The sequence below is a fragment of the Gymnoscopelus microlampas genome (genome assembly GCF_963454915.1).
Source record: "Gymnoscopelus microlampas genome assembly, chromosome: 11".
NCBI lineage: Eukaryota > Metazoa > Chordata > Actinopteri > Myctophiformes > Myctophidae > Gymnoscopelus > Gymnoscopelus microlampas.
The window spans coordinates 29942920-29958730 of NC_139948.1; the positions used below are offsets into that span (position 1 = coordinate 29942920).

The 15811-nt window shown below is 40.7% G+C and overlaps 1 protein-coding gene across 1 annotated transcript; it reads right to left on the reverse strand.

Annotated features, from left to right (window-relative positions):
* Window positions 1–1223: 1223 nt before the first annotated feature.
* ppp1caa (protein phosphatase 1, catalytic subunit, alpha isozyme a) lies at window positions 1224–13623 on the reverse strand. The gene is made up of 8 exons (XM_084071479.1): window positions 13466–13623; window positions 13114–13223; window positions 4778–4909; window positions 4178–4408; window positions 3970–4074; window positions 3500–3723; window positions 2221–2355; window positions 1224–1706 (listed from the first exon to the last, which is right to left on the reverse strand). The coding sequence occupies exons 2-8, from the start codon at window positions 13166–13168 to the stop codon at window positions 1590–1592; spliced, it is 999 nt and encodes a 332-aa protein (XP_083927605.1). The 5' UTR covers window positions 13169–13223; window positions 13466–13623; the 3' UTR covers window positions 1224–1589.
* Between the last annotated feature and the right edge of the window lie 2188 nt (window positions 13624–15811).

The window sequence follows — 15811 nt, forward strand, 5'->3', positions numbered from 1 at the left end:
TTAAACTGCCCAGTAGATCAATGAGCAGAACCACTCACTTAAGAGTGACTCCATGGTAGAATCTATGGCTTCAATTCATATACATTTTACAGTAAGCTTCAAAAGGTCAAAAAGCTGCATTCTCAAATGTGGAAAAAGTAGCTTTTCAGGTACTGAAGAGACAACCAATTCATTTTACAATACCAAAAAACTTTGGTTCTTGCCTTCTCTGAATGGCAACACTGTCAGTCCCTACTCAAGTGTCTCCTTTCAGCACACTGAAGCCAGATGTGAAATGGCACAGATACCAATAAAAGTACAGATAGGGGCACCCTGGTGATTCAATGACCATGTCAAGATTTCAGACTTGCATTCAATTGTTATCCCTCCTATCTGCCACTCCCCCATTCAACATCATCCTATCCACATACAAGTAGCAATATGAAACAACAAGTTTTAAAAGTTGTAATGAGGTCAGTGCCCATTTAAACTAGATTTGAACATTTTGCTAAATGGCTCTTTAAAAAATGCTTTTCCTGATGTAATATAATAATATTCAGACAAGAGCAGACAATAAGCATGGAAAAGACTTGAGAAGGAATACATGAACATGACAAGCCAATGGTAAACACACAGTGGACAGTACGGTGGCACATTTCAAATAAATGGTTCTCTTTATTCGACTTCCAGATAAGACTAAAAACGCAAAATTCAAACCCTTTGTTTTATGCATCTACAAAAAACAAAAAAAAAGAAATTTCAGAAAAGAAAAACCATTCCACTTCCATGATTGTATTTTCAATTCTTGGTTTTCAAAGGGGGAAAAAAGTTTATAGCTTGAGGTGAATCCGTTTAGTTTAAGAATCCATCTGCACATATCCACCTAGGCTCTCAGTGTGGTACAGTATGTGCTTGTTACGCCTGATTTACACTTAGTTGCATGCCTGTGACAAGCACCAAAAATAGCAGATCTGCAAGGTCAAGACTTTGCAGAGCGATGCACTGCGAGCTTGCAGATCTGCTATGGTCGATGCACGACACCGTCGTGCAACCAAGTATAAATCAGGTTTTAACATCTCACCGTGCAACTCCACCCCGACCCCCCAAACCCTCCCTCTCCCACCCACCCCACCCACATACACACCTCTCAAACAGGATGTACAAAAGCTTGTGTTTAGCATTAAACAGTGCAGGACCTTAACATAAACAGTAAAGGCTCCTTTCTCTCTTCCTCCCCCTTTCCCTCCCCACCCACCCATCCCCCAGGTGAGCATTTACATCACTGAGGGCTTAGGACTCATTTAATCTACAAAGTGACAGAGTAACAGCAGGGGGTACAGGAGAAAACATACACACTGTATACAACAAACTCCCATCACTGTCGTTTTCTCTCGTTCACACAGATACACATACACGCACACAATCAGACACACAAACGGGTAAAAATAGTAGTTTTTAGAGAAAAACAAAAAAGCAGAACTGAACCCTGGATACTGTTTGCTTTGTCGCTTTGTTTGGTGAAGAGGGAGAAACGAGTAGGGAGGTAGAGGAAGAGTGTTGTTGAAGCGACAGGGCTGGCTGGTTCTGGGAATAGGATCCAGCAGCGGCTGTTATTTCTTGGCCTTGGCGCCCTTGGCTGAATTTCGAGGTGGGGTGACTGGTCTCCCAGATCCCATTCCACCTCCGCCACCATAAGAATACAACTTCTTATCTGCTGGCTTGAGAATCTGGCAGACAGGACAGAGATGTGTTGTTTTTTTACACAGCTAAGGATATTAGGGTGACTGCATGTTTCAGCCAGTTAAATTAAAAGATGCTTTAAATTGGAGATTTTGGTTCAATTGTGAGGACATTAATTCACGTTCTGACTGCGCTGGCAGCATTTTGCTACGATTCAGGTTAAAAGTCACCGATGTTGCCCTTCAAGGGACCAATTTTACCAGAGAAAATAAAAATGAGAATCCAGGTCAGGGTGACTAGGTAGATTCTAAAAGAACATTTCTTTTTATGACTTCTTCTTGAGACTGACAGTATTTAAAACATTGAGGCCTGGGAGAAAAAAAGAAAAAAAAACTATGAAAGGTATTTTCAGACTTTTTCTAGGCCCTTCAGGAACCCTGACAGGCCTTATGATGAATCACTCATAAGGCAGGAAATGCTTGAAACCTAGGCAGCTGAAAACAAAAACAAAGGTTTAAAGAGACAGTAGGCTGGAAAGCCATGAGAGGTCTGTCTACCCACCTGGAAGGAGCACATGAGTGTCTCATCCACACTCATCATGGCACCGGCATTGTCAAATTCTCCACAGTAGTTGGGGGCCGAGAATAGCGTAACAAGTTGCCTCTTGGCGAAGAACTCATATCCATCTTCTACCACCTTCAGGACAGAGATTGCATGGCAGTAAATTACATGGAAATTACATGGACAGGAAACAAAGTCTTATGCCCACCTGATCGGCTCAGACGCGTGCGTAGGCAGGGATCAAACGCAGAGAATACAATTAAATGACCCGCACACCGTCTGCACAGACCACCTTCAAGCATCTCAGGTCTATTTGACCAAAACGTTGCTTAAATTAAATTGGTGTGCGAGTAAAGTACATGTGAAATGAGGAGGAAAACAGACTAAAGGCTGCAGCATACAACCAACGCTGAACATTGTTCGGCTAGGGTCCCTAGTCCCTCAGGGCTCTATACAAGTCCTCTGCAGCCATCCCAAATGTGTGTTTGATAGATTATTTTTCTGTTGGAACAATCCCTCTTGGCAATAACTTGTACATCGTTGGAAAGCCTGTATATTTCCCTTTTAAATGGTGCCCCATTTGTAACGACCATGCATTTGTGGGATGAGTAGCGCAGCGGGGTATGTGGGTTGCGCCCATGACAATTGTGACAAATCTCTGCCAGTGCCAAACAGCTTATCCTGCTGTTGCTATTGACCTGGGGGTACATGGGGTCTTCGTGTCTCCCCATAGGATACTATGGGGAGACAAGGGCCCACGAGTTCCTAAGCTGTTGCACTCTCCCCTCTCTGGGGGAAAACCTCCATTAAACAGGACTCAGGCCAGCAGGTGCATGGGAAAATGAAGGCCTGTCCTTCGGATAAAATTAGAACGGCCCCTTAATGGCCTGGAGGTCTGTTAGAGTAGGATCCTATTGGGTGACACCGAGCCCCCAGGACCCCTTGGACCCCCGGGGCGGGTACCTGCATGCACCTGGGGTAGGAAACTCAAAACAATAACAGCAGCAGAATAAGCCGTTTGCATTGGCAGAGATTTTTCATGGGCGCAACCCATACTCAGCTGTGCTGCTCATTCCACAAATGTAAGACAGAATCAGACTCGTCAGACTTGGCTTTGTTTGATTTCTTCATGTTCATTATGTGCCAAGTGTGATTTTGAAACCTGTTTCGCCATGCAATTACTGTCAATGGAATCGTATTACCGGTTCCTCACAAAAGCAACAGATAAAGCTTCAACATTGCAGCTAGCCCAGCTTTCAGACTGTCTGGTTTCATTTACCTGATGTGCCCTACATATAAGGTCCATGTCATGCTTGTGCAAAAATTTGGCGACCACATCCGCCCCAAATGTGAAGGACACCCCACGGTCATTCTCTCCCCAGCCCAGGACATCTTTGTCGGGGTCAGCCCACAGCAGGTCACACAACAAGCCCTGGTCAGGCACGTCTGTGGGGCGCATCACCCTGCGTACCTGCTCCATAGACTGGAGATCAGGTGAGAGGCCTGTAAGGAAGATGTGGACATGACACAATCAATTTACTAATTCAGAGAATATAATTTTAGAACCATAAAATGTTCTAATAAAATACAATTTATTTGTAACGCATTTTAATTTTTTCCAAATCTCAAAGTGCTACAGAGTTCAAAAACTATAGTGAAGGCAAAAAAACAACAACAACCTAAGACCCTACTTGTGGTAAAAAGTAAATAAAAGTCTTATCCATAAATATGTACACTGTCCAGGCCTACCTCCATGGCAGCAGAAGATCTTCTCATCTACAATGGCAGCCACAGGTAAACAATTGAAGCAGTCTGTGAAGGTCTTCCACAGCTTGATGTTATACCGTCGCTTGCCTAATAAAAAAGGTGGGGAGAAGATGAGTACTGGGCGCAACAATTATGGCATGACACAATAAACAGGAAAGCATGTTGGTCTAAGGGTTTCTGTTGCACTTACACTCATCATAAAAGCCATAGATACGGTTTATAGAGGCGCATTCGTGGTTGCCACGCAGCAGAAAGAAGTTCTCTGGATATTTGACTTTGTAGGCAAGCAGCAGGCAGATTGTCTCCAGGGACTGCTTCCCCCTGTCCACATAGTCACCCAAGAACAGGTAATTGCTTTCTGGAGGGAAGCCTCCGTATTCAAACAATCGCAGGAGATCATAGTACTGACCATGGACATCACCTGTAGGGGGCAGCAGAAAAGTAAAATTTGAACACCATGTCTTGACAACAAATAGGGCAAACAGGCTACCAGACCATACACAGAGATCAGTCAATTACAGTGAGAATACTGTATGTTGCAAACCTTCTCTGGCTAGGTTCTCATTTCAAGTTTATTGCACCGATTTGTAAAGGGTAACACATTCTACTACACATTAATTCTACTCCTGGCATTCTTACTCTGAGACCAAGAGTAGGAATGCAGTCTGGGTGACAGGTAGGGCAATGGGAATGAAGGCTGCAGATTCAACTCTTGGCCAGTGAAATGTAGCACATACTGGTGGCTCTTGTTATTTTCAATTGTCATTGACCCGAGTTCTTTATAACTCACCACAGATTTTAAGAGGAGCCTCTAGTTCAAGCAGGATCGGCTGGCTGAGGAAGATTTCACGAGACTTGAGGCAAAGGCCACGGATCTCATTCTCTGATAGCTGGACATTCTTCCCTGGCCGAGAACCCTTAACTGGAAGCAGGACAAAGATACAGAGTAGTGATTAGAAGTGACAAACCCATGCTCAGTCCGAACACTGTCACACACACTTAGAATCTGAAGTAAACAAAAGGGTAGATGTGTAGCACTTTTCAACCACAAAGTGACATGATGAACTTGCAGTGTGCATGCAGGTGCGAGTTAGATGATGTGATCTCAGAAAGTCAGATGCAACTAGTCTGATTTGGTTAGCTTGAAATGAGTGCAAGGGCTGGCTGCTTCTGAAGCTGATCAAACCCAGGCTAAGAGAACCTCACACACCCGCCAACCCCACTCGATTGGTTTTGCTGATGCAACTATAGCAAAGAGCCTGCAAAAGGAGCACAGCGCACAACTTTGAAAGAAGCCAGTAAGCATTTGAATATCAAAGAGGAGCATCTTTACAAAAGAAGCAGAGTTGAAATGCCATGAGCTGAGGTGCATTATCACAGTTTAATAAAATAAAAACACAAAATTCACAAGACCATGAAAAACGACTTACAGTATAACCAATTAAGAAAATAGTCAAAACTAAGCTCAGCTGCTGTTACGTCAGTAGCTCCATTGCTGTTACCAGATAAGAGCAGTGGAATGTAGCAGGTTTGTCAACTCACTGTTTTTTCACACAGTTTCAGCTATCAAAAGGAAACCATCCATGCATGCATGTTGGCAGGGATTTTGACAAGCAGCCCATTTAGTTTTTGTCTAGTAGATAATTGTGGGAAAGTGAAATGAGAACTTTATCAAGAGCAGGCAATGACAGAAGTAGACTGCAATACAGCTGCTGATAATTCCATATAGAGTATGTAAGGCAATCACCCGGTGTGTATGAAACACAACCTTTCAAGTGTTTGTGTTGTAGTGGCATTGATATTCCAGAGATAGTTGTTTTGCCTCCATTAAAAAGGAACTGAAAAAGGAACCCTTTACTGAGTTGACTGAAAAGAAATGAATTCGTCCCCCTCATATTTCTGAATAATCGTACAGTCTACCTATTGTAGGGGTATGCTATGATTATATATTAGATTGTTAACGATTAATGTCTCCACAATTAGTGCCGTCACAATCATGACATTTTACTTGACAATTAATAGTCATACAAATAATAGTGATTAACAAGTTTTTGGGATTGCACATTGGAAAATAAATCAAAATAAGATTTCTGTTTGCCTTTTAGGCTTTATAAACGCAAATTCACAGGGAAAAAAATACTTCAGTATACAAAAGAGACTGACAATGACCAGTACCAATAATCAAAATATGTAATGCACTATGGACAAAATGGGCCATATTTAATGATTTAATACTTTCAGTGGAAATAGTGGAAATAGACGATCTACAAGCTCACAACACGCCTCATTGTCACGCATTGTGAGCTTGAAGATATGCTATTTCCACCATTTTAGAAAATGTAACATTCTCAACATGGAAACGATAATGACGATTATGCACAATAATTGCCATTATCTAAAAGAAAATGCACATTCCTTCATTCAGTTGCAATTCCTTTATACACAGCAGTGCAAAGTTGTAGCACCACCATATTTAAGTGCCACTAAAGTATTACATTTGTCAAAATGTCTTTATTTTACTTTGGTGCCAGCCTGTTTATTATAGCCTTTTATTTTGCCAATATTAAGGGCTATTTCACTTTTAAACATGTTTTGGGTCATTTTATCATCTACTCAGGCTTTTGTGAGCTCCCCAGTCAGTTTTTAAGTTGCTTGATTCAGTATTTAGATATGAATTTAATCAGTCACGCCTCCTTCCTATACAAACCCATTGTAACTTCAAACTCCATTTTAACCATGTTAGATTCATCGAAAACACCCGTTTTTAGTTCTTGTGACTGATGGTCCTTCTAATGTGAAGGGCCGTGTTTTTTCAATTACTATTTATTGAAAATTATTATTTATTTGTAATATTCTTTGGGGAAAATGAAATAAAGAAAATAAAAAAAACAAGCCCCCCCTCACTTATTAGAATAACAATATCAGTCAGCCGAACCAAGAACGTGGAACCAAGAACGTGTGTTTTCGATGAATTTAACATTACCATAGTTAAGCTGTTACCGGGTGTATCTCTCCCATGTACGTAGTAAGGTGCACATCTCATTACTGTTGGCCTCTGGACATTGGCTAATTGAATGGCATGCCCCTGCCTCTCACCGGTTTAAAAATCACCTGTAGCCTGTATTTATTTATGACCTGATGAAGATACAACCTTAAATCGAGACGTTGTCGTTCTGTTCTTTGCATAATGCAATGTAAATATAAAAAAGGCTGAGTTGCTCCAGTGCCAAGGAGCACGCTTTTCTAGTTGGGATTACTACTAGCTAGTTAATGTTAGCTTTAATAGCTTACATACTTCATACCACCAGGGCTTAAAAGATTATAGGGGAAAACACTGCATTTCCATACGTAGCATGATTTTTCATGACAAGTTTCTCTTTTCTTCCAATAAAATAAAATATTTGTATGCCTTTATTGATAGTACAGTGGGTTGACAGGAAATGGGGAGTGACACACAGCAAACGCCGTCGGGATCGGGATTAGAATCGGCAACGCACTGTCAGGCTACATTGAAGCCTAGGTGCCCGGACCGCTATGCCAGAGGTCCGGGCCGAATAGTAGCATTTGAGTGATGACACTTTGTCATTTACAAGGCAAATTTAAGCAATGATGTTGAACCATTTTCAATGAGCCGTTGGACTCACTGGTGATCTCTCGAGTGGGTCCCAGGGAAATTAAGTGGGTACCCAAAACATTTTGTTGACAAAAATGATTGTGCAGTTGAAATTTCTTGTTGGAAAACAAAACAAAAATCTGAAAATTAAACAAAAAAAATCCCAAATCTAAAAAGAATTATATGTAAAAGAAATGTAGGCTAGGGCTGTCAAGAGCTCAGAAAATTATATTTGAATGTATTGACTTTTTGGTTTATTTTTGCATAGAAAGTGATGCATATAATGTAGCTAAAATAATAGGGGTGTCACGATTCACTTACCTCACGATTCGATTCAAAATCGATTCCTAGGGTGCCGATTCGATTAAAATTGCGATTCTGCGATTAATTGATATTCGATTCGATTCGACACTTCAATGCAGCCAGATCATGTCAGGCAGTCTTTCTGACATTGATTTCAGACAAATTGCCAGTGAAAAAGGTACTAACTTATAAAAATAAAAATAAATCGATTTTAATATTTTGAATCGATTTTTAAAATCGTGGCATTAAGAATCGCGATTTAATCATGAATCGATTTTTTTTGACAGGCCTATAAAATAATGGGTCACTCTGTTTTCCACCTGTCAAAGTCAAACTCTTGAATAGTTTAGTTTTCTATTGTCAAGTCAGTTAGCCACATGAACCCCAGTCTCCCTATTCTGGGGCAAACATTGTAAAAATATTGGCTCTACGAGCTCGCAACGCGTAATGATAGGTACAGAAAAAAAGGTGCCGACCTAGACAGTATAGAGCCATGGGGACTGGTCAACTAAGTATATAGGGTTTCAGTGGTTAACTCTACAATAGTTTATAGTCGTCTGTCCACCTGTCCAAATCCCACATGCTTTGCAGTTTGTGTCGTACCAAGTCATTTTAAGGTGCATTCACTCCGGATGGATACAAATAATTCAGTTTGAATCGTTGGCAACGCGGCACTGTTTTGCGGGCATGTTATGAACGTGGAATGTGTTTCAGCTTGTTTAGATGAACGAGACTGACGTGACTGCACGCAGCTACGCACTCAACAGACTACACACAGATGCACGGATTTGTTGATCACAATGTACCGTTATCAGGGTAAAAGTAGCATGCATCCCCTGGATGCATCAATTGTGAGTTTACTGCATCCTTTCAGATTATTTTTGCATCAGAAACACAGGACGAATAATGTTCTACATTAGATTTAGATTTTAGATGTATTGTATTGGACATTTTGATGGCTAGCTGTGCAATGTAGGCAGATGCGTCATTCAAGAAAAAAAATGGGGGGTGGCAAAAAAAGGCACCACTTGAGTTCCATTTCAAAAGGGCAAAATAATAGCTGATACAAGCTCAAGTATTGTGAGCTTGTAGATCTGCAATTTTTCCCCCTTTAAAAAAGTGTCTCCCCACCAAATACACTACTACAGATTATTACAGACTGGCAGTCGAATGAAGTCGGGGGATCAGTCGGTCGGAAGGTGTGAAACAAAGTTGCTGAATGCACCTGAGAGCCAACACAGACAGATGGCTACTACTGGCTTTAGCCTATGCCTTGATGGTGTTTTTAACAACAACACACACACACACACACATGTGCATGCTTAAATCATTTAAGAAATGATAAGATAACCAACTACTACACTGCAGGGTGGCCATTCAACAGCAGATTCTCAACAACAGACGCTTTCCAACACTTACCACTGCCGGTAAGCCCAAAATAGGGACACCAGGTTGAAAGTGATTAAGTATGGTTGCACACAAGAAAACGTGTCTACAACATGCGTTTCACTTTCACATGTAGATGTTTTTCATTGAACAACAAAGATCTAAAATCTGAATAATCTGCAAAAACCTAAATTAGGGGAAAGAATAATGGAGTATATACACAAAAATAAATTAACTTGAGCTTAAAAACTCTAGGGGGTGGCAATTGCCATCCCCTGGGACCCCAAATGACGCCCCTGAATGTAGGTGGCTTGAGCAAGAATTGATGGAATTTGGAACCGTGGTTGTTTGTACCATTACAGAACCAATCATATCTTTCCTACATGTTCAACAAGATGCATGAGCAGCACAGAACAGAAGCTGTAGGGGGGGATTACATAAGTGCACATATTACTTCATGTATGTTGGCAAAGGAATAGTATCACATTTTTCCGGTGACATTTATTACCTTGCTGGCTGCAAGCGAAGCTTTATAATAAACATATGGGTGTGATTGATTGAACAGTTGTTAACTATTCAACACTGAAATACACAGCCACAAGCTAACAGCTTGAAAATGCCAAGCAAGCATAACCAAGTGGGATGCTAAAATGGATGATTAGAAGAGCAAGTAAAAACTTGGAATTGAATCTATATACATTTGTTAAGGGTTAATGTTAAGAAGAAACCACCAATGGGTGTGAAGAAAACACAAAGCAGCCTCTATCTCAAGGCACAAACTACAAACATTGTTCGTAACAGTGAAAAGTAGGTATAAATACTGTAGCGGTGCTCGTCACTTTAAACCTGGATTATGACCAGCTAAGCCATCACGGAGCTTATTCCAAAGTTAGCCACATAGCCGATGGGCAACCGTGAGCTTAGATTGGGGTGTGGGAGAGAGGCTGGGGGCCACAGACAAAAGGCTTTCCGCTGTGTTGAGCACGGGCTAGAAAAGAAAAAGTTGGGCCAGCACAATAGCAAAGCCATTGGAGGGGAGTAGGGAGCAGCAGAATCAACAGTTTGTTTGGTGCCTATCTCCCTGCCCCATGCTGGGTGCCGTGGTGGGCAGGATTATGTGATGTCATGCTCCTCAGACATACTACTGGCAAGACAGACTGACCCCCAGGGTTCACAGAGACCTCCTAGTAGCTAATCCAATTGAAACCTCTCACTATCCAAACACATTTAATTGGTTTTGATCTGCAAACACAGGCAGGTGGGTTTGCTGAGCTGTTGTAAAGTCTGAAGGCGATAATGAACTCAAGTGTTTTGAAATAACATATGTAGTTGACAGTTATTCCTCTCTCAATAAATGTTTGCTCAGAAGTGGACAGGTTGAATTGATAATAAAATATGAACATTACATCTGTATTGAGATATGTCGACCACTGAAGCCACAATCTGCAACTGGTAAAAAAAAAAAAAAAGTCAGCTAGGTTACATAATAGGATATAAATACTGCCATTATCGAGCCCGTTTGTTTTCTCCTGAGTTTGGCAGACAACCTTATCACGGCCCAAGTAAATCTGTGTACAAAACACAGTCCTGCAGCTGCTGGGGCCCACAGTCAAAGTCAAACTCCCAGGAGGTTCAAGCTGCACACACATTTGTGAATAATCAAAATCACTTACACCAGCACAACTTGAACTAATACGGTCTATATTTAGGAATGTAAACAAATACAAGGTATTAGCCAAATTTAAGATACCCTGCCACACACACATTTAAAAAGGAACGCACAAGCAACCGTACCTAACTTTCCATGTGAATGACCGCAGGCAATACAGATGTAATAAATATAAAACATAATTGCCAAAGAGACAAAGTCCATCCGAGTCAGTAATGTTCTTATGAATCACAGGTAAACATACATTCATTCCTATGGTAACCAGTCATAGACGAGAATGGATGCAGTGCCAGTGTTCTATGCACCTGCCCTGCAAGGACAGGATAATAAACCAAGTCTACAGTGTTTGGAGTTCACAACCTTGTTCCTGTGATCTTTATATGAACTATACCATTGAGTCAAGAGGACATTTATGCTTCTGTGATAACCTAAGGGCTCCCTCCCTATTATATAACCACCATCATGTGGACCTTAAGTTTGAAAAGACCAGTATTTTGAGACGCTAAGTACAACCATGATGAATAGTCTAAACTGCCCGCTGTGCTGCTCATATACAGAGACATTTGACATTATACTTATTAAGAATTATCTGATTGGGAATGTTAAAGCTAATCCTGCTCAACATCTTTCAATGTCAATCTAAATTATGATTCATAAAAAGGCATTCTTGCACATTTTTGCCTCTGAATGATTAACATAAATGTGTTTTGCAATTTGTAAATTACACTGATGCTTACTTAAGTAATCTGCTTTTCCCACTAGTAACACATAGAAGTAACACAGCATGTTAACTAAAATATGACTGTTTTGCTTCATAAATCTAGAGTGGAGGAATAGGTAATACAAATTCTTCAGTCAACAAAACCAAACAGTCAGCCAGATAAACCATCCTTTCCCCATTAACCTCATGGCTTGGGAATCATTGGATCTCAAGGCTACTTACTTGCTACAATGATAAATTGTATAATGCCCATGTAACTATTCACATTTGTCATAAAGGGCCACAAATGGGGTATATAACGCACTTTAGAATTGGAGAGCTATGGCTGTAGAAAACAGTGTATTATTTTATGTTTTTTATATATATATATATATATATATATATATATATATATATATATATATATATATATATATATATATATATACTAAAAACAGACACTGAACCAACATTAACTTAAACCCATGCTGCTACATAGTTCTGATATCAAACAAGCCCTTTGTATTGGTTGAGATGATCAAGCATGAGTGTAAAAAATGGATTGCATAATTTCAACTGTTCTGTATCATTACAGGCCATGCTTACAAAGCAGCAGGCTGGGAGTGAAGTAGAGTTAAACTAGTATTCCATCTACAACAAGGGGGTGTAAGGCCAACACATGCTACTTCACTGCGTGTACTCTGTGCACATTTCTCAGCATCTCAAACAAATGCATAGCCTCAATTAAGATCTATCGAACAGCGAAATGGATTCCCCAAAAGTAGTATCACAAACTTGAGCCATTTTTGTCCACATCCCAAGAACTAACGATAACGCTCGTCCAAAGTGAGTGAGCTTGGCTAGCACCAATGGTGGAAAGTAACTAATTACATTTACTCAAGTACTGTACTTAAAAAACATTTTGATTTTTTTTTTACTTTACTGGAGTATTTTCAATTTAATACTTTTACTTCTACTCCACTACATCTCAGAGGCAAATATTATACTTATACTCAACTACAATTATTTAAAACTTTAATTACTAGTTACTTTGTAGATTTTGATTATTACAAAACATACACTAACCACTTCAGCTATTTTCAAATGTGTATATACATTTGGAAAACATGTGAAATGGAACCTTCCTGAGTACTTTTACTTTTGGTACTTTAAGTGCATGTTGATGCCATTACTTTTGTACGTAAGTAAATTGTGAATACCAAACCATTACTTAACAAAGCATGTCTACATTGTAGTTATTTAAACTTTTACTTAAGTAAAAAATGTGAGTACTTTTTCCACCACTAGCTAGCACTATGCAACTCAGCTGACTAGCGTTGACTTACCAAATGCTCCAGGAAATAGGAAACACACACCAAACCACCATGAAGATCGGCAGATAGATTATTGACATAGCTTTGAACAGGGAGCGTTTAAAACACGAGTCCTTCTCACCTTCCAAGAGACGCTGAATTATGGAGTCGATGTTTAATTTGTCCGGCTCCGCCATTTTCTTTATTTTTTTGACGTTCTCAGTCAGTCAGCACCTTTATGTCATGCAGCACCTTCGATTGTAAGAACAGAAGCATAACAAAGACGGACACAGTCGGTTATTCACAGCATACCGTATAGCTTAGTGAGTTACATCTCACAGTAGAGCTATGTTAGCTGACTGGAGCAATCAATGAGCTGACAGTGGAAGCTAAGCTAACTAGCAACTGGGTTAGCAACACCAGGCTAAACTAGCATAGCAAGTTAGCCAGCGTTATTAGAAAAATATATATAGCCACATTTAACAGCACCAGACCTTGTCCTTCGACTGAACAACGATGCTTCCCGGTGTATATTAACGATGCTGAGGGTGTTTTGGGTTTTTGTTTCTAATTTCAATGTAATCCGTTTCCCTCCGTAGGTCAGGCCCCTTATCTTCCCCCAGCAGCACGGAACGGAACTTTAAAAGGGGCAAGGGCTGTGTTTTTCACACTCTTGAAAAGAGGTTGACTCACGGCCAGTTCTTTAGATTCACTACGTCCTGATTGGCTCACTGTACAATTTTAAAACCCCAACTCTGGCACCGGATTGGATACGCACTGCGTCGGTCTTTACAGTAGTGCTGCTCCGCCTCCGGTCGTTCACGATGACATCAATGCATAGCATCAATGGCACGCCAGATTTTGCGAGAGAAACAAGCAACCAGGTCTATGAAAAGAAGCCCAAAAGAAGCCATTTAACAAATAAATAACTGATCTACAAGCTCACAATGCGTGCACGTGAGCTTGTAGATCTGCTATTTCCCCCCAAAAATACTTGCATGCATTTTAACAATACAAATCTATCCCACTCCCTGGCATAAAATATTTTCAGATGGGGGTCCGCAGACAAATTAACATTAATTTGGGGGTCCTTGACTTGAACATTTTTGAGAAACACTGGTTTAAACAACACTAGAAACAAGCCCAAAAAAACGTAACCCGCAACTACGAATATTTACAAGCAACTTTAGAGAAAAATAAGCACAACGTCGCTTAAAATAAGCGGACATGTCAACACAGCACTGGCAACTTAGACGTCACGGGAAGAGATCCCCAAAGAGTGACATCTAGTGTTCAAAGTTGGAATTGCACAATGAAACAGGTTTAATCATCTATGGGTTTTTTAATACATAGAGTTATAATATATCTAGAGAGTGGACTGGGCCCGCCCCCACGGCCCCACCAATTCATTTCAATGAAAGTTGCTCACAAGCGCATGAAGCACCCCTCGTGAAGCACCCGGAAGTACCTCTACTTCCTGGAATTTATGGAATTTATTCAAAACCTTCTCAGAATTGGCTCCAATATTAGCAGGCGCACTAGCGTTTCAGACGATAGAGGCATGCGCAGTAGCGTTTTTAATGTTGAAGTATTGCAATTTCATATTTGACCACCAGGTGACGCAGCTTCACCGTTCTACCGCGGTTCTGGGGGCTTGGTTTATGATGTATCATGTATGACAGTAGTTGGCGAAATACACTTTTAAGTTTTAAGGTTCGTAGGCTGCCAGTAAAAAAAAACAAAGTAGTAGTAGTAGTAGTTTTAAAACAAAGTTGATTTGCACATAAAATTGTTGAATGTTCATAAACCTGGGTCAAATTTGCACACTGGTTGCGTTTTACTGTGACTAAAACAATATATTGTGGGGATAAGCTTTAAAATGATAAAACTGATAGTTTTGTGGTATATTACAGACAGTAATATTGCCGGCATTGGAACAAACCCTGTTTTGAGGCACCTGAATGCATTGCCCACTCTGTTTAAACTGAACATTAAATTGGCTGTTTTTTTCCCCAAAACGTGAAAAAAATATATGCTTTGGAAAATGGTGGGAAATAATGTATAATATAAATGATTTTATCAGAATTAAATTGACCCTTCAACTTCTTCAATTTGTAGCATTTGTTGAAATATTGGACATTAAATGTATTATGCAGTCAAATGAATGATATAAAATTAAATATAAAAGATGTAGATGAGTAGATGAGAAAGTAGACAGAGGTAGGCAGATCATAATAGTTATATAACTTAAGGTGCAGGATGAGAGGACAGTGGAAGCAGGGCGTTGACTATACCCTCCATCTACTCTCCAGTGAGGCTGCCAGATACCTGACTGTGCCGCCAGGTGTAGCGGCCTTGTGTAGCTTGTCTTGCAGCCGACTAGAATGTGCTTCAAGTTTGCTGGAGATGGACAGAGGGGGCATGTAGGGTCTTCTCCGTAACATTGGCTGAGGTTCTGTGGTGATGGTAGGACATTGTATGTGGCTCGAGTCGTAGGACTTTGCCTGGTGTGTAGCTGGAGCTGGAGTCCACTTCCTCCCGCTTGCTTGCAAGGGTGGGAGCAGTTTTAGCTACACAGGGGTCTTGGGATTCTGTCAGCATCATCTCCAGCCTGACTTTGGTGCTCTTGTACTCCTCTGTGAGGCTGGACGTGTGTGTGTGTGTGTGTGTGTGTGTGTGTGTGTGTGTGTGTGTGTGTGTGTGTGTGTGTGTGTGTGTGTGTGTGTGTGTGTGTGTGTGTGTGTGTGTGTGTGTGTGTGTGTGTGTGTGTGTGTGCACGTGCGTGTGTGTGTGTGTTTGTGTTTGTGTTTGTGTCTTTGTGTGTGGGGGTGTTAGTTGTC